The 26,257-nt window shown below is 36.1% G+C and overlaps 2 protein-coding genes across 2 annotated transcripts; both read left to right on the top strand.

Moving 5' to 3' along the window:
• Positions 1-1,798: 1,798 nt before the first annotated feature.
• Positions 1,799-10,774, top strand: LOC121409613 (glutathione S-transferase theta-1-like). The gene is made up of 6 exons (XM_041601521.1): positions 1,799-1,963; positions 2,494-2,629; positions 4,610-4,697; positions 5,214-5,370; positions 7,285-7,458; positions 10,278-10,774. Exons 2-6 carry the CDS (start codon positions 2,518-2,520, stop codon positions 10,425-10,427), a joined length of 681 nt encoding a protein of 226 aa, XP_041457455.1. The 5' UTR covers positions 1,799-1,963; positions 2,494-2,517; the 3' UTR covers positions 10,428-10,774.
• Positions 10,775-13,549: 2,775 nt separating this feature from the next.
• On the top strand, positions 13,550-23,379 carry LOC121409612 (glutathione S-transferase theta-1-like). Its single transcript, XM_041601520.1, has 5 exons — positions 13,550-13,803; positions 16,400-16,487; positions 17,738-17,894; positions 21,015-21,185; positions 22,543-23,379. The coding sequence occupies exons 1-5, from the start codon at positions 13,692-13,694 to the stop codon at positions 22,690-22,692; spliced, it is 678 nt and encodes a 225-aa protein (XP_041457454.1). The 5' UTR covers positions 13,550-13,691; the 3' UTR covers positions 22,693-23,379.
• The last annotated feature ends 2,878 nt before the right edge of the window (positions 23,380-26,257 follow it).

Here is a 26,257-nt window from a genome sequence, read left to right as displayed (position 1 = left end):
GCATATTTGTATTTTTGAAGGGGATCCTAGTGTCAGTAAATCTATTTGTTTATTGGTTTGTTTTGGATTTGGTCTCCTTTGTTTGTTCTTTCTTTGTATTCCATGTATAAATCGCCCTCCACAAATGAGCAAGGGAAGACTTTTTGTTTGGGGCGGGGGGGGGGAGTGGTGTTTCAACCATTTTTATAACTGATTTCATTGTTTCTCCTTTAAGTTATATATGATTTATGCTTGTATTAAGTTAGTGAAAAAGTCAAAATATGAAATGTAAAATATTATTTTATGTGTTTTGAAATGTTGAATTGAAATGTTATATTTTTGTTCATGGAATCAGAATAAAACAGTATGAAAAAAAAGTTATAGTGTTTGCGTGTGAGGGTGTGTGCGCGCATGTGTGGGGATGGGAGTCTGCACTGGTGTCTTGTTTTTGTGTTAATGTGTGTGTGTATGTTTGTGTGTTTTCGTTTTAGAGCTAAGTTTTGTTTTACAAAATTATTCTTAATTATCATGATTTTTTTCGATTCTCATCTCACCTCTAACGAGTGAGTAAACGAGTTTTCAATAAACTTTTTTTTTCTTCAAAATAATGTATTAACAACTGCCTTTTAACTGCCAGTATAGTGTTGAGTCTGCTACAAGCCGCAGAAGGTGGCGTTATCGGACGAGTTGCCATCAACAATAATATCCATTCTAACATGGACATTTCTATTTTCTGTTGTCAGTGATTCGGAGCTAATAACGCCATCTTCTGCTGGGAGTAAGTCGAGAGATTGCGTGCCGCGCGGTGAAAAGCGAATGAAATAATGCAGATAGAACAAGGACAATATCAGGAATATGGGGTACCCCATGATACCCCTGTCTGAATTAATGTGAATTGATTGAAAGACTGCAAAATCAATAAACCAAATTACTGAAGATTTTATAAAATTTGAAGGGGAAAAACGAAGATGTTGCATAAGAACAAGAGGAATCTACATTCGATCCTCATCAGGAAGGGCGGTGCTACAGGAGATGGGGTCTTGCCCCTATATGCCCGATGGATATTTCATGAAGTGAAAAGGTGAGAACGGAGGGGTGGGGGGAAGGTATGGAAAGGAAACACACACACCCTGACACACACACACAAAACAGATTTTGTCGAGAATCAGTAAATCAAAAAAAGCAGTGTCGTCCTGTACTCTGGACAAAAAAACATTACACTTGCAATTTTTCGCCCGGACCCAATCGGACGATCTGCTTTCCCGGTCCATTAAGTTTTGACAAAAACGTTTAGTTTAAGCTGTCCATTGTAATTTGATTTTTCAAAGGAATTACTGTATTGCGTTGTTAAAAGCGTCTGCTTTTTTGATGGTAAAATGCGTTATTTTTATGTGAGAGGACATAAACCTTTACAACCACGATGCGTGCAAACTTGGCTCTCCCAATTACAAAACTATTCTACTCAAACAACCGAAGGGCACGAAAAATAGAAGTGAAAAGTGACCTCTCTTTTTATCCTTATCTGTAGGGTTGGGAATAATGGAAGGAAATTTGCTGTGTATATTTATTATGAATCATTTCGATATGTCATTATATTACTATTATACCACGGGTATAGTCTCCTGACTTGGAGGGGGTAGGTTGGGGCGAGGGGCACCCAATATCAATTGAGGGTATCAATCACTTACAATGAAATGATTGAAAAAAGTTTGCCAGGGATCAGTGACCTGCATCGGGTTTTAGGGTTGTATAGAAAACAACAATGAGGTATATCATATACATTCTTTCAAGAAAAAAAGAATCACGATTTATATGATTTTGAATGCATTTTATAGCGCTTTCAGTCTCCAATAGTTGGTAGCATATGGACAGACTGAGGGAGAGAGAGAGATTTGGATTGATCGGACTGATAAATTCAGATCAAAATAATCATTAAACAAAACAAGCTGGGTGAAATCTGTAACTTTTTTTCCAGATATTTAAGGTAAGATACAAAGCATAATGATATCATTTTTAAAGTTTTTGTCGTTAGTGCTCGGTTGTATAGAACATATAAATCAGACAAATGAACTTGATGTCTTTGGAATGATCGCAAACAAAAAAGTGACGAATAAACCACATGCTTCTGTTGTATATCGATGGTGTTTTAGAAGTGAAAATGCCCTGGCCAACATTCTTAACATGGACATTATGGATAAAATTCCCTGTTCTGAACATTAGTTAAACTTAGTCTATATGGCCTGGGCTAAAATTATGGGAAGCAAAAAAAAAATCATTGTAGAATTAATCATAAGTTGCATTTTCAGGACTCTTTATCACGCTTTTTTACTGAGAAAAATATGCTTTTACATTAAGGGTTAATATTATTCAAATGCCCTTTTTGCATGCTTTATCTTTAAAAAAAGAGAGAGTTCAATATCATATTGTGAGACTTTTGCATCCATATTAAAAAAAAATATGATGATATTGTTAACCTTCATCAGTCCTAAACAGGGAATCATTCTGGTATCTTAGGTTCACTGTAGATCTACTTTCACCATGGTGGTCAAGGTTTACACCGATATCCGTTCTCAGCCTGGTCGGGCTCTTCTCATCTTTCTCAAAAACACCAAAATACCTTTTGAAGTTGTAGAAGTAAATCTGAGGGTCGGTAAGTATATAACAATTGATTTTTGTTACGCAGTTCTTACGGAGAGGGCGCATCATTTTGTTTTCATTTCATTTCTTTTATATGGTCGTCGTAAATGAATAAAACTCATTATATATATATATATATATATATATATATATATATATATATATATATATATATGTGTGTGTGTGTGTAAAGTTATACATGTACAACAGCTTTTGGCAACTCTTTTTTATTTAAATATTGTAAAGAAATGGATGAAGAGAACAAAGGTAGGCGTAGCTTAAATCAAGGTTCACCCGACAAAGGAATATATAATTGGTATAGTGTCGAAAATCTGTCTATCTGACGGTCAATCGGATCGGGCTCGCCCTAGCTACTAACCGTCTCTGTGGTCTAGTGGTTAAGGCACCGGCGTTCAAAGCTGGGGGCCCGGGTTCGATTCCCGGCAGAGACATTTTTTCGGCATCACAATTTTTCCAAAGGGTAGATAGCTCTGGGGAACCTTGATTTAAGCTACGCCTACCTTTGTTCTCTTCATCCATTTCTTTACAATATATATATATATATATATATATATATATATATATATATATAATAGTAAATGGTGATGATTTTTTTGTTAATCTGATTGCTGAGAAAGCATGATTGCTTGCAAGCAACCAGGGGACTGACGCGACGGCTAAGGTCCTCTCCGAGCCAGTCTGATGGACCTGGTAATGAGGATTAATGCCTTACCAAGGGGCACTAATATAGTATAGCACACCAAGTGGAAATTGAACCCGGGTCATCGGAATCCGAAACCCCGCTCTACCAATGATAATAATCATAATAATATGTTCATTTATATAGCGCTCTTACAATATATCATCGTTTCAAAGCGCTTTACACAATGATGGAATAGAAAAATATAATAACTAATACATTTAGATATTATTGATTAAAAAGCAGAGTCTTGAGATGTTTCTTAAATACTTCCAAAGAAGCTATTGCGCCGCCAATGTAATATTGATTGATTTTGATTGACTTGATTTATCGATTTTCGACAAAGGCAGTTTTGTCAATGAAGCTAGGCTTTGGAACAAAAGATTATTTGCGTTACTAAAGCGTCTGAGAAGCGATGGCAAAAAATTAATGAGGAATCATGGACAAAAAGGGTAGGTACATTCAAGTAGAGGGCGGAAGATGTCCGGACAAGTGAAGACCGGGATAATTATGAAATTGGTTGTCTCGGGTATAGACGCTAGGCCATTTTGCGCATCTTCCCGATACCATCTGAAACATAATTACATAATTATGTAACATTAAAGGTATTGTTTAACTTTGTGAGCAGCCGATTTAAAAAATTCTCAAACCAATACGAAACATGTGTACAAGTGCATGTATTAGAACTAATAAACCCTGAAAACAACCATTATTGAGAATGAAAAGCGAAAACTACAAGGCAAACCCTGATTTTGTAAATAGGCATCTTATAGACGCCTAAATAGCACACATAAGAGTATGGGATGAAATTAAGATGGTGTTTCCGGTCACTTTATATTTCAATTTTTGAAGCACTAAATAATTATTTTCGAACGCAATTTTTTCTGGGCTTCATTTTTGTAACATATCACAGACACAGGTGACAAGTGTGACCTTCTAGCTCAGATTTTTTTAAAGTCAATCCATTGTTAACCAATCACTTTAACTTTCCTTTCAAATCAGTAATTTTGTAAACCCTATCGCATTAAGGAACTTTAAGGATTAATATTAATCCTTCTTTTACAAAAATACCAAATTAACAATTTATTCATATTCTAAATTCAGACTCAATAAATTCATGTAACATGAAAAATAAAACGGTTTTATTTGATCTAATTTGCATACCCATTTACCTTTCCTTCTGTCAATATATCATCCATTAATCTGTTTATAGGTATTCTTTTGTGTTCTTTTTCATCCATTCATAATATGTATTTCATATCAATATAATTTATTTGTGTTTCCGAATTTTAGGAGACCATAAGACACCCGAGTTTGTAAAAATAACCCCTCTCTGTACCGTCCCGGCTATTCAAGATGGTGACTTCAGCATGGGAGAAACGTAAGTTATGACATTATTTTTATTTGTCTTCTTGCTGTCCACAGTTTACCCAATATCCTTCACTGTAAAAACTGCGGTGTTAAAACTGACACTAGAGGACCACACCCTGAGGTGTTAAAATTACACCCTAGAGATTAAACACAACACCAAAGAGTGTAAATGTAACAACAAAAGGTGTTGTAATAACACCTATAGGTGTAAAACTAACACCACCAATTTAACACCGGTGTAAAATAACTGGTGTGGTCCTCTATGTACACCGGTTAACACCACAGTTTTTGCTGTGTTGATTTAAACAGATGATATAAAATTACAAAATATCCTATATATTGTATAGGTGATGACAAATATGCGAACGATGAAATACACATTCAACACGTTCAAATATGAATTTCAAAATGCAAAAAAAAAACAACAGTCACGACAGTAACGTATAAGCTAATGATTTTCTGAAAATAGCATGTTCATTAAAAATTACTTCAGGATCATTAGATAACTGTTTTGGCGTTATTGCAGAGTGGCGATTATCAAGTACTTGGCGACGAAGTATGCAGACCTAGTTCCTGATCACTGGTACCCGAAGGATCTTGAGAAAAGAGCCAGAGTTGATGAATACATGGCCTTTCATCATACAGGAACCAGAGGAGGATGTTGTTCAATCTTCGTCAGTGAGGTGAAAAGCATTCATGTTCAGTGTTTTTGCATTAAAGCTCCTTGATTTCATATGACATGAGCATATGAGCATGACGTCTGAGCACTATCAAATGGGAATGCTATACCAAAGAGATCTTCCAAACTAGTTTACTGAACCGGCTTCAGTGGGGTCTTAACGAAACTTTAGTTCATTCCAGCATCCCAGCTAGCTGAGGTCAGGCTCTGTTTATGACTCGGGCCCAATCCTCGAACCTCGCTCGATATGAAGGACTGTCCTTACGTTATGTGTACATGTATATCCTCGTACGTAACTGTAAGTACAATCCCTCAGTCGCGTGTGACCTCGCCCTGTGATGATAGATCTCTGTCGCGTGCGACCTCACCTGACCTCAAGCTGAGGACAAATCTGTTATTAGTCCAGGGTTCCCGCGAGGTATATAGGGTCTCTCTAGTCAACAGAGTCTGTCCATGTGGCCCTGTATTCCGGGGGGGGGGGGCACTTCCATTCACGAGTGGATACCATGCGCGACCATGGGGTCTCGAAAAGCACCCTAAACACGTAATTTCCATATTCTGAAAATGCACCCCTTAACAAGTATTGGCGTGTGAAACCCTACCCTTAACAAGTATTGGAAACAAAACGATACTCTTGGCAAATATTCCCTGAAATGAACCCCTAAACAAGTACAGGAATGTTTTATTGTTACGGGTCCTTCGGTCGTCGGCTTTACCTTATTTGGTTTAGTACGACCCCACCTTCTACACCTCGCGCAAAGCAGACTCTAAACACGAAGTGTTGGGACAAAAAGGACATCCTTTATAAAACATTTTAATTTTGTTTTATCATCCCCGCAAATTCGACCCTAAACACGTAATTTTCCTAGCGAAATAGATACCCTTTTTCATTATTTTTGTGTTTTTGACACCCTATACGTAACGTGCCCTATCGTAAAAAGGACATCCTTTTTACGTGTTTTTTGGTCGCGCATGGTATCCACTCGTCAATGTAAGTGCCCCCCGGCCTGTATTACATAACATCAAGGGTCGACGCTCAGCCGAGTTCCCTGGAAAACTAAGCCGAGGATAATAAATGATGTTCTTGGGTCAAGGGTAGAAACGAGCTCCAGGATGATTTGCTCAATGACAGTATGGATAGCTCTCTACATAAAAGCTGGTAATTCGAATATAAAAAGATAGTTTCTTGAGACGAGTCTGGGAGTTATTTTTAAGTTGACTGTAGTTCGATTGTGCATCTTTTCAATTCTTCGAATGTCTTATTGATAAAACGTCGGAAATGGCATGTTTGGTTTACATGTGCAACGTGGTGGGACTTAAGGTCCGAGAGAGAGAAATAAAGAATTTAAGTGAGAACTTGGAGATTTATGTAGAGATAATGAGATGACGAGTGAACATGGGCACCTGTGCTAGCATATCTTGGAAATTTTGTAAATTCCAACCGGAACCCTATAAATTTTGAAACCATATCAACATAATATGAATTCTATGCAAGGGTCCAGGGAATGTGTAGTTAGGCCTCGAGCTGTTTAATTTTGAACATAGCATAAGCTTCCACTAAATTAAGCATTGTTTTGCCTTTAACACATTTATTCTTGCAAGTCGGGCACGGCTATGTTCCATGCATTCATAAAGTCAATTATCTGCAAAGTCACAGTGTTTTGTGATACACAACTACAAAATATTAGTTTACACTACATTTCAATTTAATATCAAGGTAGGAGCTATATGGGAAGAACACCCCTCCCAATCCATGCACCCACAAAATCTCTAAATGAACATTGAAATTATCATACCTACCAATAAAATTTTACAAGAGAAAAAAAAAGAAAATAATAGCAGTGTTTGATCTACCAGTTAAATAAGCTAGGCACATAGATTTAATACTTATTTTATCCTTAATCATACTTATTTGCAGGTTCTAGTCCCCTTGTATTCGAAAGGAAAAGAGCATGCATCGGAGGAAAGGTTGACGCGAGATAAAGAGAATTTAACTAAACGACTCGATAAGCTAGAGAACGCCTTCCTACGAGACAATGATTGGTTGGCTGGAGATGACATCTCTGTAGCGGACGTGCTTGCTGTTTGCGAGGTAAAATAAACGCTAACGACCCACCCCCCCCCCCCCCAGAAAAGACAGAAGACCTCCTCCCTAAAACAAAACTTTAAGGGAGTCATCAAATCCATTATATTATTATTCTGTTAAGTAAAGTTTCGAAAATGGGACAGAAAAATTATATTTGAAAGAAACAAATTTTTCGTCAGTATGAGCGCATTCATTTGGACATCGAAGAGGGCGCTATTAATTTCATTCTCGCAACAGGTTTCCTCCTTGATTCGGGGGATTTCAAAATAAAAGGTTTGTGCAAATCATGGACCTACTATTCAAATGCAACGTATTCGCAGTGCCAGTAAGTAATATGAGGGTCTTCACGATATTATACACAGATTTTAAAACATTCAGAAATTGCGAATATTTCAATATTCTTTTCTGTTAAGTCACAAAAGATGGTTGAAATATAGAATTGGCATGAATAATATTTCAAATATTAGGTGCAAATTTTTCTCACGGTCAGATAGTTTCTTAATTTGTTTCATTTGTTTGCAATAACAGTCTAAAGCTACTGTAATCATTCGATAATATTGGCTGACAGTACACTTGTTCATATGGGTGTTTCACAAGTATGGCATATTCTAGATGATTACAGCAACTTTTTTTTTTTGAGGGGGGGTAATATGATCGTCTTATTTTCTTAAATGTGTAGTGATGCTTGCTTTTTAGACAATTTAGACCAAAGGTTCATTGGCCCTTACAATATTGAGAATATTGATGCGCTTAGTGACTTTCCTATAATTATAGAGGAAATAATTTTAATGCATTGTGACAAGAATAACGTTAACTTGCGCCCGCTTTGTCGAGCCCATGGATTCCTCGTTTTTATGAAATAGCATTTTATCCTATAAAGGGAATATAAAGAAAACGAAAAAAAGGAAATTTCATCACAATAGGTGCTAGCAAATATAAAAAATAATATTGCACAATTCATACAGACACTCAGTGGCGTACCGTGGGTCACGGCATGGGAGGGGGGGGGGCACCATCAAAAATTTGGAGTCACTTAGTGAGTGCGCACGCGCTCATTTGCCAGGTATACTGACATAATAAAGATGTTTTAAGAACAGTGCCATTAAACGGATATGTATCTCACTGATCAAATAATGTGAGCGCGTAGCGCGAGCTGAAATTTTTTATATCAGGCCCAAAAAAGGGACATTGTAATCAAATTTTTGTAATGATGATACGTACCTGTCTCGCTAAACAAACAGTGTGAGCGCGAAGCGCGAGTTGATTTTTTTTAATGTATTGACCCCAAACAGGGATATTTTAAGGACTAGATTTTATGAATCCATTAAGAGTATACATAATTATATCTCACCATTGTCATCCAATGCGAGTGCCAAGCGCTTGCTGATTTTGTTTAGAATTAAATCTAAACACATGAAGCACTTGTAGTCATTGTAATCATGAATAACATACGCATCTCACTAATCAAATATTGCGAGCGCGAAGCGCGAGCTGAAAATTAGGAAATTCAGACCTTGAAGAGGGGCATTCTAAGGCTTGTTTGTAGGAATTCATTAAGACCATACGTATTTCACTAACCGAATGATGTGAAGCCCGAGCTGAAAATTGTTGATATTCAGATCAGAAAAAGGGACATTTTAAGGACTGATTTAGGAATTCATGGAGAGCAGACATATCTCACCAATCCACTAATGCAAATGTATTCACGGACAGGAAATGTTTCATATATACGAAGACCTTAACATGGGGCAATCACTTTAAGTAGTCATGAAAAAGAAGCATATGTCACTACATAAAACAATAACAACTCAAAGTGCGAGGTGTATATATTTGGTGTATATTGACACGAAAACTTGAGGTTTTAGTACAACAGGATTATACATCCTGTTAAACAGACAATTAATAGGAACAATGAAGACATAGGCCTTAAGCAAATTATGTTTCATAAATTTAAGATAACAATGTTTCTTATGTAATATAACATAACATAATTATAATATAATATAACATTATTTATAATGAACAATAATTTCTTCTTTCCCACTACGTTTCTCTTCCTTTCTCCCTCTTTTTCTCATTTTCCCCGGGTTTTTTTTTTGGTCAGCCGATGGGGGGGGGGCACGTGCCCCCCCCCTCCGTAGTTACGCCACTGCAGACACTGTATAATCTGACGTCAAGTCCATCCTTTTTTCCATTAACGTGTATGCTCATTTATGTAATGAATAACCGGCTACCAATATGAGGTACATCAACATGATCAATCCAAATTCAAAGCTAGATATGTGTCTAAATCAAACAACCTTTTTTATAAAAAAAAATAATAATTCATAGGATTTGCAGGGCGTCCTTTCTATTTTGATTAATTGCTCCAGGCGCTTAGAAAAGCGCAAAAACAAAAAAAAAGTAAAGAAAAGTACAAGAAAAGGCACATTACAATGAGGAAAAATGTCTGTCTTCAAACCTATCTGCCATGCCTGCTGGTGAACAAATGCAACTTTGGGTTGCCCTTAAAGGATGTTGCAGAATATGAGTTCTTCGGCTTCTGTGGTAGTAAATTCAACAGAGCTGATCCGGCGTGAGCAAAGGCTCGATCGCCCCAGGATTTTTTTTTAGATCATTGATCATGTAGAATATGTAGAAAAAATGATTGGGATGATCGCAGTGTGCGTACAGGTTGATACTGGCGTGTTCATGGCATTAGACACTTGTAATCAGGTGCGGACCCATTGATGATTTTTTTTTAATATTATTGTTAAACACATTTCTAAACCAATGCAAACAAATTTTAAGCATAGATATTTTTATGTATTTTTTTTTACCATCAGATGATGCAAAATACGGTAAATGGACGTGACGTCACAGAGGGACGACCAAAGCTCAGGGCCTTTTTAGATCGGGTGAAGAATCGTCTCAAGCCTTCTTTTGATGAAGTTCACAACGCCTGGTATGCCATGTGGGATACATACAAATGGTAGGGTTTGTACTCATTAACCCTTTGACTGCTGAATTGTGTGATTCCCATATGCTTTGTACAGGGTTTATCAGGTTCCAGCAGGCAATGTTCGAGGGAAGTTTGGCTCCAAGTTGTCCTTACCACGTCCTTATTTCTCGTGTTTTCCCAATATTTTAATGTTAGCGGGAAGAATCATGACATAAACTAGCTCTGGAAATAGAAACGACAAATATGTATAACTGTTTCAATTTCAGTTTGGTTTATTTTCATATCTCACAAAAAAAATACAATGTGACATTCAACGAGAAAGAAAAAAACCCAAACATTAATGATGAAATATTGCATTTGAATAATTCAATAGAAATAATACAATAGTAATAACATTTTTTAGATTGCAGATTAGAGACTGACACATGAAGATAAAAATATAAATTATGGTAAACTATATAAAAGCAGAGATTGTAATTCGTATTTCCCTATGAATCACTCATAAGTATTGTCGATTTGTTAAAATATCAATGAATTACATTAAAAAAAATGTGCTTAAAAGAAAAAAATTAGGGTGGAATGACGATGCTTTAGAAAGAACGAAAGAACATAAACGAGCCAAGGGATTATAATTCATTCAGAAAATGTCATGATTTGTGTTTTCAAAATGTGTTAAAATAATAATATGGAACTGTTTTTTCATTAAATGTTAAATTGCACTTAGCATGTTCTGATGCTCATTATTGATTTGTTTGTTTGTTTTGATTAGTATCTCTGGGACACATTTATCTTGTTCATAGACAAATAACATGAATAAAGATAAATAATAAATCTTATTTTAGTCCTTTGTCCTGGTGTAGACTTTAATAAGAGTAAACGCGATATGTAATTAAAATCAGAACCTCCGCTATATAAAGAGAGAGAGAGAGAGAGATTTATTTAATGTATTTGAATATTTAAATAAAATAGTTGCCAAAGAGCTGTTGTACATGTATAACTTCACACATTTATATATATATATATATATATATATATATATATATATATATATATATATATATATATATATATATATATATATATATATATATAGCGGAAGAAATTTTCCAAAAGCCTCGTAACACTGGCGGTCATTGATAGTGGTGAGGGTCGAAAGCTTGATTAAATGGAGAAGCAAGGAGCAACGACCACTTCGTAGTCATTTTTTCCTCTCTCTCTCTCTCTCTCTCTCCCCCTCTCTCTCTCTCTCCCTCTCTCTCTCTCTCTCTCTATATATATATATATATATATATACATCTACAAACGAGTTGGTGACTAATTGCATTATAAGGTTGTTCATAGATGTTAAATCAAATGTTTAAGTTCGGGCTCTTGCACTCGGTGCCCTCCCCAAAGATAAAGACCATACACGTATTATACCACTATAAACGAACGTATTCAAAAGAGACACTTTCATTCTTTAATTAGCAAGTGACAGAGCGGAATGTCACCCTAATGGTGTACGTCAACCGGTCGAAAAATGAAGCGAGGGAGACAAGCATGAAATCGGCGCTCGACAAAATGTATTGATTTTGATTTGTTGTTCTCTCTATACATTCATGTAATCCGTATAAACACATTTGTCGTAACAATACAAACATAATATTGTTTACTATTCTTGCCATGAATCATAGATAAAGTGTACCTGATGGTATCCATTTATTGAAGATATTACTGTATTGTGCACAATACCATTAGGTACATCATGCACAGTCACTCAGCATGTACTCTGATTATTATTCACGATTGTCATTCAATAACATTTCTAAAACAGAATCATATCCCATTTTTTACACATGTACTCATAAAACAGGAATATCTTCAATAAAAGGAGACTGTAAAGACAATATTCCTGCTTTGTATTATTATTAATGTAACACTAAATTCTGTCAATATATTTTTGCTATGCATGATGAAAAAATAGACAAATAAACAATGAATTACTAGTAAATGATTTCATGAATGTAAAGCCCAAAACGTGCTTGTAGGTTGTGTAGTGATAGAGAGAAAACCTATTGAAAGCAAGGGGCTTGTAAATAAGGCTAACTTTATGAATTTGAAGGGGAGACATGTCTGTCAAGGGAGAGCAAATAATTCTAAAGGGAGTTAAAGTTAGCTCACAGTAAATAGGGGCCACAAGTTTGTTAATATACTCATTCTATTGTACAATCTGGCTTTGACCTTCACTCCAGCCATTACATTATGAAATAGATGATTGAAGTGGATGGCCATGGGGTGAAGTTCCCCTTCAGTTCTATATGCTACAAATCGATGACCCGATTGTTGAAAAATACCTAAACGCTATACTTCAATTCAATTAAGTTATTTCCACTTTAAAACATAATTTACAAATAAACAGAATTCAATACACATTTATTAATAATAAAAGTGACAAGGTCGCATTAATCACGAAATGGCGGCTAATTGAAAGAGACTCTAGATAGTCCTATCACCTACTTCACTCTAACTTGAATTGTAACAGAATAAAAGTGGTTCCAAACAAGACAACCTTGAACCAGGTATAATTGGTGATTAGTTGAAGATCGCATAAGCAACTACAGACCCTTTCTGAGACAATTAGTCTTTACTTTGATTAAAACTCGTTACTAACATACTTTTTACCTTTGGGATGGGATCCTATATAGTTGCGCAATTCTGTTCTCTAAATTTCAAGTTAGTTGATCATTTTACAGGTTTAGGGAGCTTCTGAAAGATCAAAATAGGTCTTCATTAATGGTTTAGTTATCTTACAAGCATTAACTTAGAAATTTGTAAGGACTGCTCATCAAATTTTCCAGTATAACAGAATAAGGAAGTATATAGAAGAAAATTGAGAATCAGATTTGGTCTCAGTATTTACCAGTTTACAAACTTTATAAATATGACTGATGGATATATGAATTAATATAATGATGACCAGAGATTGAAATTTCATTCGGACAGAAAATGGAAGGACGAATGCAAATCAGACAGTCACCTGTTGTAGTAGGTCCATGCATTATCATGGTAGGACGAACGCAAATCATATTGTTCCTGGGAAATAAACCAGACCTTCCCCTTTACGTATCATCATTTTACGCACGACATGCACACCAAATATTAACATCATGTCGGTGCTGACCAACTTTGGTCCACAACACCAGGCAGTCACCTTGACTTTGACCTGGTGATCTGAAGTGGTCATTGTTTGGTTGATCTTCACCGTTGAAGGGTACGCCCGAAGACTCTCCTCTCTGTCCTGCTGATAAAGAATTCTATCATGGTTGTCAAGGTGTATGTCGACATGCTCTCGCAGCCTTGCAGGGCTCTCATCCTTTTTCTCAAGAACACCAAGATCCCGTTTGAAGTGGTAACTATCAGCCTCCGAAATGGTAAGTTTTTATATCATTTTCTGAATATTATGCCAAAATCTATCACAAACTTGGTTTTTGTAATAAAAATATCGACATTTTTCTTAGCTCGCTTTTTATTAATTTATACGATACACCAGATTGAGCCCCCTCAACATTTTTGGCTCAATGTGCTACTGATTATGTCATAGTAATTCTGTAACAGTTTTGGGGTAGAATTTAAGATTATTATCAAAATCCTCTATTACATTCTGTTATTTCACTAAAGTCAAATGGGAAGTTTAGATAAATGGTTTTAAAGATAGCAAGCTAACGCAAAATTATAGTTTACGCAGCATATTGCTTTTTTTGTAGTGTTTTAATGGAAGTTCAAAATAATGAGCACTGGTAGATGGGTTCGTTTGAAAAATGGCACAGGTAAAAATGACGAGGTAATAATGGTAGAGGTAATAATGGCAGAGGTAATAATGGCGGAGGTAATAATGGCAGAGGTAATAATGGTAGAAGTCATAATGGCAGTGGTAAAAATGGCAGAGGTCATAATGGCAGAGGTAAAATTGGCAGGGGTAATAATGGCAGAGGTAATAATGACAGAGGTAAAAATGGCAGGGGTTATAATGGGAGAGGTAAAAATGGGAGAAGTAAAAATGACAGAGGTATGTTTAAACCCCCGTGTAATTATTGTCAAAAGCCCCCGCATGTACATAGAATCAGAAGTGCATGTCACGGTTAGGCATTTCATCATCATGATCATATAATTATGACTTCATTGGCGAACAATGCTATTTACGAATTAGGTGGAGGTGTACCGTGAGGGATTTTTAAAAAGAATTAAATCAAAAGGCAGATTTTTTTTCAATTGATTTATCAGAAGCAAAATGAAGCTACACTGTTCTCATTTATCTTTTTATAACATTCCTTTTTGTCTGGCTGGTTCTTTTGATCTAAAGCTTTGCCAGGTTTACCGATAAACATGATAAAAAGGAGGAAAGGTAGACATGAGAGAAGTCAAGAGACGGAGAGGATTTGGGGGCGGGGAAAAACACAGAGAATAAAGGGGGGAAAGCTTAGACGTTAAAATTGTCACGAACGATTGTGGTTGCATATTTTGTCTGTACTATTCTTTTTAAATATTTGAATGACAATAAACATGCATTCCCAGGTTCGGCACAGAATTTGTAATTTATAAATATCAATTATAATCTTGTTTTGCCTGGTAAACCATCGAGGGTCTGGTTCAGATTCTTTTGAATAAAAGAAGACCCTGGATTTTTACCACTGCATCCAATATGATATTGAATAAAAACACTTTGATGATCATAACCCTTGGAACCGGGAGTGCTGTTGGGTATTTTGTACACCTTAAGCAGCACCCCCTGGAAATTAGGTGGTACGGTAAAAGAAAAACTTTATCTCATTGTTATTTTTTTTTACTTTTTCTGACATAAATGAACTTCATTTAGTTGGAATAAATCCCTTTTTGGTCATTTTCCCCATTCTGAACAAAAGTCCCTTTCATTTTGGAGTGAAAACTTGTTTCTTGGCTTTTTAACAAACCAGCATCCCATATCTCTTTCATTTTTGCCTCTGCCATCTTTACCTTTGCCATTTTTTTTTAACTCCGCCATTTTTACACTGTTAGAAAATTTCTACTTAAATAAACAAAAATTCCTGCAGCAAAGTCTCGAGAACACCTGTAATCTTACTGCACTGTGTAATATTACATGCATTCGTGTAAAATTACAGAAAATTTGTATTTGGTGTGTGTAACCATGGTGTAAGCTTACAAATTTATTGTAATAAAACTGTTTATTTTATTATTATTATTTTATTATTACAAATTTATTGTAATAAAACTTTTTAAAACAGACCTGTTGTAAACTTCTGGAAACAGTATTAAAAATTCTCTCTTGATATCACAATTTACAAAATGATTTGGTTATTTCTTTCTGTAAAATCTTCTGTTTTTTTTTTCTAAAAGTGTACCTCTGCCATTATTACATATTCCATGTTTACCTCTGCCATTTATGCCTCTGCTATATTTACCTTTGCTATTTTTACCTTTGCCATTTTTACCTCTGCTATTTTTACCTGGCACCGGTAGATGAATATCACTTTTTTTATTATTTGTCTAAAAGATGAACACAAGATTTTATACCAACAGTCATCTAGGTCATACTTTACCCTAACTTAAAATGCACTGAGTAATGTAAATAATCATGCGTTTTCTTACGCGATTGTCAACACCCTATAATACCAATATTCGAAGAGGCACAAAGGTTGGAATGCAAGTAAAATATTTTTCTTTCAAGTAAAATCAAATATTGAATTTTCAATATTCTTTAAGTACAAAAATTCAACAATGGAACCGTGATGCAGCCACTGGAAATAGCAGATGATTTTTTTTAATCAGCATGATCAGAGCTGATCCCGTTCATTTATCCCTAACTTTCCCATTTTCTCCCTTTTTTATTCTTTTATTTCTTCCTTATTTTTTTTTCTTGGTTCTGATATCCCCTTTTGTCTAATATCCCTTTTCTATGAATTGAGGTATATTCTGAGATAATAGTTTTTATTTGATAATGACTGTATTCGGGGATACTGCTATTTTTTTCAGGTGACCAGAAAAAAGACGAGTATACCAAGGTGACACCTCTAAACACTGTCCCAGCCATACAAGATGGTGACTTTTGCTTGGGAGAAACGTAAGAATTCCTTTTCTTCAAACTCACATGCACACAGGCCGATCCAGGGGACCAAGCCCCCCCCCCCATTGGCGGAGCAAAAAATAAATTAAAAAGGGGGGAAAAGAAAAAAGAAGGTTAAAGAGAGAATAAAAAAAGTGGGGGAAGAAGTGTGAATAGATTAAGATGAGGGGAGAGTTTGAAAAAAATCTTTCACGTCACTATATAAAAATTTCGCTCGCGCTTCGCGCTCGCATTGCCTGTTAGGTGATTTACATAATGTTGCTCAATATGTAGCTTAAAATATCAAATGTATTATACAAAACATATTTCAGTTCGAAATCGGACTTTATTTTTTTTCAGGTGCTCTGTTCCTGAATATCAACATTTTCTGCTCGCGCTGCCCGCTCTCAAAATTGCGCGCTCCACTATTGGCGAAGGCTGGATCCGCGTAAGAATTCCTTTTTCTTCAAACGTACATGTATTACGTTTCTTCTTTTTCAGATACATACATGTTGTTTTTCAACATATACAGGCATATTCTATAGACCACATTATTTCTAATACATGTACATTTACATCTTAAGTGTTAAAATAAAATCTGTATTTCTTTTATCACTCCTTGAATCCCACTCACTAATGCCGTACTTGATACCAGAGCTAAAGCTATAAATGCGTAAAGTTGCCAAATGCCATTAAAAAATCATGAAGGCTTCAAACTATTATCTTAAGATAGCAAGTATTCTTAGAATTACAATAATGTTGAAAAAGAAGAGAGGAAATGCTTAATCTTACAGGGTTTTTTATTGTTTAACTGGTGAAACAAATAAAAGAAATTGCAATACATATCAACTAACAAAGTGACGATTAGCAGAATTGAATTGGATCAGAAGTGTTAAAATGACTTTTGCGATTATAATACTATCAGATGGATTTTGACTATTCGCATTATGAACCGATTTATTTTGTTTTGGATGTTCCGGATATTCTGTAGACGTTTTCATCACTACCATCATCATTAACGATGTTGTAATGATCATGAATGATATCACCATCATCCTCTTCATTATCATCATCATCATCGCCATCACCATAAGCATTATCATTACCATTAACGCTATCATCATTTATAAATTATTGCAAACATGGGGGATGAATCAATCAAAAGCAAATCAAAGCATAAGCGTGGTATAGGGGAAAAGGAGTAAACATTACATTGGGACTTCTATTGGTTAATTCTGACTAATTCTGACATTGATTTCGTATTACAGGGTGGCGATTATTCGGTACTTATCAGCAAGGTATCCAGACCGGGTTCCTGACCACTGGTATCCAAAAGACTTGAAGAAAAGGAGCAGAGTTGATGAATACATGGCATTTCATCATACCGGAACAAGAGGAGGTTGCTGTGGGGTCTTCATTAATGAGGTGAGATTTTTCACTTCTTACCTCCTGGGGGTGTTTCACAAAGATTTAAGTATGACTTAGGTCACACCAACGAACGTAGAGGGCAGCAACACACAAGCGTGTTGCTCTAATGAAGGTCAACTCGATACGCGCATGCAACTGAGCTGCGCGCATATTTTATTGTTCATGACAACGAAATCAAATGCCGATCAAATACAACAACAAATTAGTAGTGATCAAGAAACGAATATGAAAGAATATGACTACAACGATATCAAAGATAACATCAAAAAATATGTTGAGGGATATACATAAATATGAAAACATACTTTGATATTTAAAACTTTACAAATGCAAGTTTCAGGAAACTAAAATCATTACCAAATCGGTGATTGTTGTTATCAGCGATTTCACCAGACGGCTGAATTAGGTGATTTGCGCCGAGACGATTTTGTGACCACTCGCAAAGCATTTCGGGATTGAATATGTCCCCCTTATTTTCTCTGGGCTCTTCGCTGAACCCATCATCATTCTATCCTTAAGCTACATTATGCTCCGTCGTCTGCTTAGATTTCAACCCCCTAGTCTAGCACTGGTACTTGTTCTGCTAGGCGTCGATCAGCATTTATCTGCAGTCCATATAGGCCGTGACTCATTTATTTATTTATTTATTAGAGCAGGCAGCAATGCCAATGGGTATTAAAAAAAATAATTCACGTATCTACCAATAGTATTTTATCATTTCTTTTCACCATTGTCCCCAAAACTTATAAATTTAGAAATACATTCCAATCAGTAATAAGTGAAGTCCACATCTAACCTAGATCTTGATCATGTTGATCGATAGACCAAAAGCTTCAGTCTCTGTATTTTGGTTGCTCTGCTGAACTGCGCTGGCTCACTCACCGATAGAGATTATAGTAAAATGTCAGAAATTGTTGAATAAATCCCCAGAAACGACGGTTATTCCTGTCTAGTTGATCGATAGACCCAAGTCTAAAGATCTAACTTTATTTGTCTAACTAGACAAATGCTCTGACCAGTCTCGATCTGTTTGTTGAAGATGTTGTTCCACACTGGATATCTAAGTAGATCTAGAATATATATAGATCTAGCACGACTAGTCTATGCAACAATAAAAAAATACTAAAATAATAATAAACTCAAAACAGATGAATTCCACATTGTCTTTTATAGTATAGGACGCCTAAATCATTTGAGGGTCCATGCAAGCTAAGTTTGGTTCAATTAAGGCCAGCCTGCATGGGCTAGCCGCTAGGAGGTTATGATTTTTTTAGTCCGTACGTTAAATGCCTACAGGGTAAAATCTAGATCTAGAACTAGAAGATTTAATGGTTGACAAGTTACCGTTAGGCCTTACCGTTAGGCATGAGAATTAAAATTCAGTTAGATAATGCATAAAAATAAAATCACGACGAGCTTAGTCACTTTGCTCTTTCACTTTCGAAATTTCTCCAAAAAAAAATACGCGTTCTGCCAGCCAAGCCCAGGCCATGGAGGCCCAGGAAAATTTACCAATTCTTGCAATATGGCAAACAAATTATGTAAAAGTCTTTGATTGCACAGAATCAATGGTCAAATTAAGATATGGATGCTGTCTATCAAATCTACTTTCTGCCCAAAATCATAAATTAAGATGGTGTATAATATCCAGCTCCCATTTCTTCTAATCTAGGCCTAGATCTAAGTATAACTAAGGTTAAGTCTAACGCAAAACGATGATGGCACTCTGCAAACGATGTAACATTGCAATCAATTTCCCAGAATTGGCTGATTTTTCTTAGAAATTATTGAAGAAAACCAGGGAAAATGTGAATAGGTTTAATTTTATTCAAGCTTTAATTTGGCTTTGGAAGTTTGGTTGCTCAATGATTATCGACCTTCGACGCGACGCAGCGCCTGGCTGTGCAGCTCAGCTGCAGCGCAGCCAATGCAATGCATCCGATGCATGGTTTTTTTTTTCGCCGTCCATAGTCTCGGACTCGAAGTTGAAATTTATACCCGGATTTCGGGGTTTATAGGCGCCTTGTATTAAGATTTATAGACTTAAAAGTCAAATGCAAATTAAAATTTGAAATCTGACCTTGAACAATCATCGTTGATAAACTTCAGCCCTGAAGCGATTGCACTTCAAATCAGACCAGGCAAATTAGACGTCATTGTGTATGTTGCTAGAAGATCTATGACGAGTCGACTGAAGCCCCAGCGCATCATTAACGTTACTAGTAGCTACGCGACCGGCCCAGACTCGGCGCACCCAGGCCAGAAAAATGACCTCGATTATTACCGTAACGATGGTTGTCTATGCATTTATTAGTGGTGCAGCGAAATTCAGCAGAGGAAAATAAGAGATAAGAGGTATCCTCGTTATAGACTTAATATTCCAAAATGAGAAAAAATGTCAATATCATGATTATTTAAGCTAAATAATTTCTTTAAAAATAAAAGTAATATTTTTAATATTTCTAGCTAGAATAACCGACGTAATAATTGTTCATTAAAAATATTTTAAATTAACAAATGAAAAAAAATCAACTCGACAAATTTCCGAAAAGTCCCCCTTATTTTTTAGAGTGGTCACAAAATTCGAGCGGAGTTGACCTTCCTTAGAGCAACACACTTGTGTGTTGCTGCCCTCTATGTTCGTTGGGTCGCACTTAAATGTCGACGCGTACATGATATGCAACGCGCAATCTTATTGATCAATACGCAGTAGTGCGCGTCCTCTTGGCATGATCTGACCAATGATGTCATGCCTTTTATACTGCGCGCAACTAGGCATTTAAGTATTAAGGCCCGTGTGAATTCTTTCGCTTTGGAAAATGGTCTTCATGCTGATTAGCTTGTTCTGACAAGGTAAATATTCGATGTCGGACTTTTTAAAATTCTTTCGCAACCAACTGCATACATTAACCATTTTAACCAATTCTTTTTTATGCTTGATAGCAACAAAAATTATTTCATTTTATTTGAATGCTTCCAATTAGGTCTAAAAGGGTATTCGTGCCTGGAAGTGGCATGAGCAAATATGGTTTACTATTATTTAAATTAATGTATTTGAACTTTTTAAAATAAAACCCAAAATATTGTAATGTTCACCTGTATATGTATACTTTTCAGATCATATTTCCATTGTTTAATGGAGGTAAACAAGTGCCTGAAGAAAAGGCGAAGAAGGACCTTGAAAACATGGCAAAACAACTTGATAAACTAGAGAGAGCGTTCCTAAAGAATAACAACTGGTTGGCTGGTAATGACATCTCTGTTGCCGATTTACTGGCCGTCTCCGAGGTAAGTATTTTTTTAATCAATTTTCTTTTCTATCTTTGCTCCTCTTCTTCTTTTTCAATTCTAATCCTTCTTAATCTCCTTTTATTTCTTCAGTAAAATTTTTTATCCGTCTTACTCTTATTTTCCTGTATAGGTTCCACAAGCTTTTCCATTTCCATATTTTGTCTTTTTTCAAAATTATTGATTTCTTCCAAAGAATTCCAACGATAAGTCACTAAATTGTGTTGTTTTGTTAAGAATTGATGTTTTACAATCAATGTTGGATGAAAGTTTACTGTCCATGGTGGTACTGTATTTAGTTCGGGAATGTATTCTTATCTAGCGCTTAGAGAATTGTGATACTAGCCGGCTCTTTACAAGCAGGTACTAGTAGAGCAGCAGTGGTAGTAGTAGTAGTGATAGTAGTAGTAGTAGCAGTAGTAGTAGAAGTAGTAGTAGTAGTAGTAGTAGTAGTAGTAGTAGTAGCAGTAGTAGTAGTAGTAGTAGTAGTAGTAGTAGTTTGTTATATCACTTTATTTGCAAATCTGCTCATTAAAGGACAAGTCCACCCCAACAAAAACTTGATTTGAATAAAAAGAGAAAAATTTAACAAGCATAACACTGAAAATTTCATCAAAATCGGATGTAAAATAAGAAAGTTATGATATTTTAAAGTTTCGCTTTATTTCACAAAACAGTTATATGCACATCTCGGTCGGTATGAAAATGAGGGAACCGATGACATCACTCACTCACTATTTCTTTTGTAGTTTATTATATGAAATATGAAATATTTTGGTTTTCTCGTCATTGTCATGTGAAATGAAGTTTCATTCCTCCCTGAACATGTGGAATTCCATTATTTTAACATTTTGTGCTTCAGGCAATGAGTTCCTATCATGAAATTCGTAAAAATTGAAATATTGTATAATTCAAACGATAAAAAACAAAAGAAATAGTGAGTGAGTGACATCATCGACTCTCTCATTTGGATGTAACTGGCTCGTTCATATAACTATTTTGTTAAAAATAAGCGAAACTTTGAAATGTCATAACTTTCTTACTTTACATCCGATTTTGAAGAAATTTTCAGCATTGTGCTTGTCTGATTTTTCTCTATTGATTCAAATCAACATTTTTCTGAGGTGGACTTGACCTTTAAAGGAATACAATATACGCCCAGGACCCTTGTTTGGTCAGATATGGATGGTCAGATATAACCTATCCATGGTAGCAAACATTCGACCCCCGAATTTCATCCTTATTTTCATTATTTTTTTTCAAAGTGCCATTTTAACACACGAGTCATGTCTATGGGAAATGTTTAAGCCTGTGATACCTCCAGAAAATCCAAATTGTTCTCATTCTCTTTCCACAGATGATGCAGAATACTGTCAGTGGGCGCGATGTGACAGAAGGGCGCCCTCAACTGAAAGCCTTCGTTGACCGTGTGAAGAATCGTTTAGGCCCAACCTTTGATGAGGTGTTTGCAGCCATGTATGGATGGCGAGAGAGCTTCAAAAAATAGAAATATTGCATTCGATAACACAACTCCGAAGGGCCAATAATTATCTTCGTTGATTTTTAATGAAATTTTCAATCCCCATTTATGCTAGTTTGATTTTTTCTCTTTATTCAAATCAACATTTGTTTTTTCTGTGACGGACCTTTAACTAACTGTTTCATAATACATGGGGATAATGTATAAACGATAGACCCATGACTATATTGAAAAAAGTGAATATTGTTATGATTGAATATTTGCGAAAACAATGGTGAACAGAAAGAAATGACCAATAATAGTCTTGCGATCAACATCTACCCCTCGGAACCATTTGAATTAAATAAAACAGAAAGTCTAGGCTTACCTGATGCTGTAGAGAGACCAATGCTAGAGTATGCAGCAGCTGTGGATCCTTCTACCAGGTAAAATATCCAATCATTTGAAAGGGTTCAACGACAAGCCGACCCGTAACGATCGTAGGGAGGAGCTAGGGCTCAGTGTCACTAAAAGCACTTATCTTGGCTGGGAATCTCTTCAGACAAGAAGAAGAATCTACAGACTTTGTATATGCTATACAAGATGAACAATTAACGGTCATGTCAATATCATGAGTTTATCAGACAGAACACGACGTACAAGGGGGATTCCTTCCCAATATTCCTCCTTTGTAAACACGATAAAGGACTGCAATAATCTCCCTCCTCGATTGTTCATTAGCCTTCCCTGCTAATGATATTTAAATCAAAACTAAAACAACTTCAATACAAGTCATTCCACATACGATGCGCTACTCTCTTCACTAACTTGGCGTGGATGTGTCTCTCAACGATATCAACTATTCAGATTCAGAAAAAAACATATCGCTGAAACTAAAAAAATGAATAATTAATGATAAAAGAGGATATCTGAGCATTTGAAATTTAAGATCGCTGAAAGGAGATCCTCCGATTGATAATGCAACCAAGATTCGGAACATGCAGGATACGTTAACACTTCCAAACTGACTATACATTTTTACATTTCTATGCAGGTTCCTTCACAACTTTTAACTTCAAATCACTGTACTATTTAATTCAAATGAAGGATAATGCAATGTCTGATTTACATCATGTTGAGTCTTCTGATATAATGATATTTTTTAATCATGTACTTGTGAAATATGCAGAATAAAGTCAAATTCAAATTCATTTTTTTTACTTGAATTGTCGCTTATTTCACCGTATATCGCGCGTTCTCTTTATCATGTTTATATTAGGCCACATTCGACTTTTCTATCTTATCTATTATCACATTTTCACTGTTTATTTTTTCGGGGGTATTTTCTTTTATCCACGTTAAAAAAAATGTAAAAAGATATTTTTTAGAATTGACAAAAATCGAGTGAAAAATTTTGACATGATATTCAGAAAATTATATCATATTTCACCCTTCTCTCTTTCCTTTTCTTTCTTTTTTTCTTGGTCGTTATTTATTTTTTTTTTCTTGGAGGGGGGGGGCCACTAAACATCCCCGATCGAAGTTGCAATACAGTATACGTGGCTAATTGGCCAATGGTTAACCCTACACGGGCCTAATTGCAAGTTGCGGGGGGCAGGGGGGGCACTTGCCCCCCCAAATAAAATTTTGGGGGGGCAAAACGAGATTTTGCCCCCCCAACGTGCCCCCCTGAAAGATGAAAAATGATAAATTATTTAAGGACAAAAGTAAATGAAGGCACTTTTCTGCCTGAAAATTGTCATTTCCATTGTCAAAAATGAAAAAATTTTGCCCCTGACGGGGCAAATACATTATCATAGTAAGCCTCGCGTCTTTTGACGAACAGTTCCTCTGTGAAACATAGCTTTGATAAGCCCCTTTTCCATCTTATTACAGTGTGATAACGTTTAACCTTTTAATGAATACATTTCAGACTAAAAGCGAATGGCAAATTGATAGTGGTCCATCAATGATTAGGTTTATAATTCTATGATGCTGGCTGTGTCGTCTTACAAACGCGCGGTCGCCCAGAAACGCTCAGACCGGACCCGATATAACTAACGCGCGTGAACACTAGTTACTCGAGCAAGATATGGAATCTATGTCATAGCTGTCAAGCCCAGAAACCATAACATCTCGAGAAACTTGTTTCAATTATTTCATTTTCAACTAAATATAAATTGAGTTAATACAGTGATAACAAGAGAGCGGTGTTGGCTCAGTCGGTAACGCGTCTGCCCGTCGAAGTCGAACCAAAGATCGTAGGTTCGAGTCCACCCTGGGCGGATGACTGAAGTCAGTGCGTTGTGTGTAAACGTCTCTCCCATGTTTCATAGATGCAGGCTATGTTACAATGGAAAACACTCCGTCCCTCGGATAGGACGTTAAATGGAGGCCCCGTGTAGAGGAGAGTCACCACCTTGGCACGTTAAGAACCCACTGCACTATTCGTATAAGAGTAGGGGGAAACCCCGGTGTCGAGGTCCACCTGCATCCCCCCCCAATCAGTTATATCGGAGAGACCTGTGGATCATAGTGATTCAGTTCGCTTTTCGCCTCCCAGGCACAGGTGACGCCAAACAAATAATAATAACAATTCAGTGCCCTAAAGAAAATACCAAGGTCATTTCTACTCAATATAGACATGTTATCAGAAAATTACACTCAGAATAATCATGTGTAGAGGATTATAATTTATAATTTGTAAAAATGGTGAATCCCACTCGAAAGCAACTTAGAGATAATGTTTAGACATGAAAAAAATAAAATCATCTGTGAAAGTGTCTTCTTGACCGGACTCATATTATCCGAGATATGAATAATAATGTAAAGAATATAAAAGAAAAAAAAAATAAGCGTTACAGTAGTGCTCTACAGTTTTATAAAATAAATCTTAAGATATTTTCACAGCCCCGTATTTTCCTCTATTTCTATTCATTGGCATGATTGGAAGGCGTTTTGTCTGATACTATTTCAGCTCATATATAGCACTTATGTATTTTAGATTCCAAAACTTCTTCCCATTACCTGTTACCAATCAGATCGAGATGGCAGCTATGTTCTCTGGTTCATCCCAGCTTTTGTTATTCATGGACGTTTGCAAAAATAAAAAAAAAACAACCCGGGAGTGGGTGGGGCTGCAAGACCTAAATTTTCGAAGAAACGTAAGAGCGAGGGGATTTGTGATGGGGGAGCTTTTGCATTTTCTAGAATGAAATTGAAGGATTTCGTGCACACTTTTGGTGAATTTTGTGAATTTTGTGAATTTTGCCCTCTCGATCGGCGGTCCCCGGCTGCGTACGGTCATGTTTGTCATCTTAAAGTCTTTAAAAGGCCTATATTACACTGGTTTGAAACAATTTCGTTTGCAATAAGGCTCGTAATTTGCTGGAACTGCGACCCTGGTCATGAAGAAACACCAGGCTGGGTCAGAAGGGAGGAAACAGAAGGAGCAAAAAGAACTCCAAGACTGTTTAATTCTCAAGAAATTTATTTTTGAATGCACTTAGAAACGCAACTTTTATACTCTATTTTTACACAAAATCCTTACCGTGGGGGGGGTCCCATAGCCTCTCCCGCTCGATCGCTTCGGTTACGCTGTCAAAAATATTGT

The sequence above is a fragment of the Lytechinus variegatus genome, chromosome 2 (genome assembly GCF_018143015.1).
Source record: "Lytechinus variegatus isolate NC3 chromosome 2, Lvar_3.0, whole genome shotgun sequence".
Taxonomy (NCBI): domain Eukaryota; kingdom Metazoa; phylum Echinodermata; class Echinoidea; order Temnopleuroida; family Toxopneustidae; genus Lytechinus; species Lytechinus variegatus.
This window is presented reverse-complemented; position numbering and strand designations above follow the sequence as displayed.

What these genes read in the sequence shown, in the direction of transcription:
- LOC121409612 (XM_041601520.1), top strand. Translation starts at nt 13,692, where the DNA reads ATGGTTGTCAAGGTGTATGTCGACATGCTCTCGCAGCCTTGCAGGGCT. An exon ending in GTGGGGTCTTCATTAATGAG is followed by an intron (nt 17,895 to 21,014) that starts GTGAGATTTTTC and finishes TATACTTTTCAG; the next exon opens with ATCATATTTCCATTGTTTAA. An exon ending in ATTTACTGGCCGTCTCCGAG is followed by an intron (nt 21,186 to 22,542) that starts GTAAGTATTTTT and finishes CTCTTTCCACAG; the next exon opens with ATGATGCAGAATACTGTCAG.
- LOC121409613 (XM_041601521.1), top strand. Translation starts at nt 2,518, where the DNA reads ATGGTGGTCAAGGTTTACACCGATATCCGTTCTCAGCCTGGTCGGGCT. An exon ending in GTTCAATCTTCGTCAGTGAG is followed by an intron (nt 5,371 to 7,284) that starts GTGAAAAGCATT and finishes ACTTATTTGCAG; the next exon opens with GTTCTAGTCCCCTTGTATTC. An exon ending in ACGTGCTTGCTGTTTGCGAG is followed by an intron (nt 7,459 to 10,277) that starts GTAAAATAAACG and finishes TTTTACCATCAG; the next exon opens with ATGATGCAAAATACGGTAAA.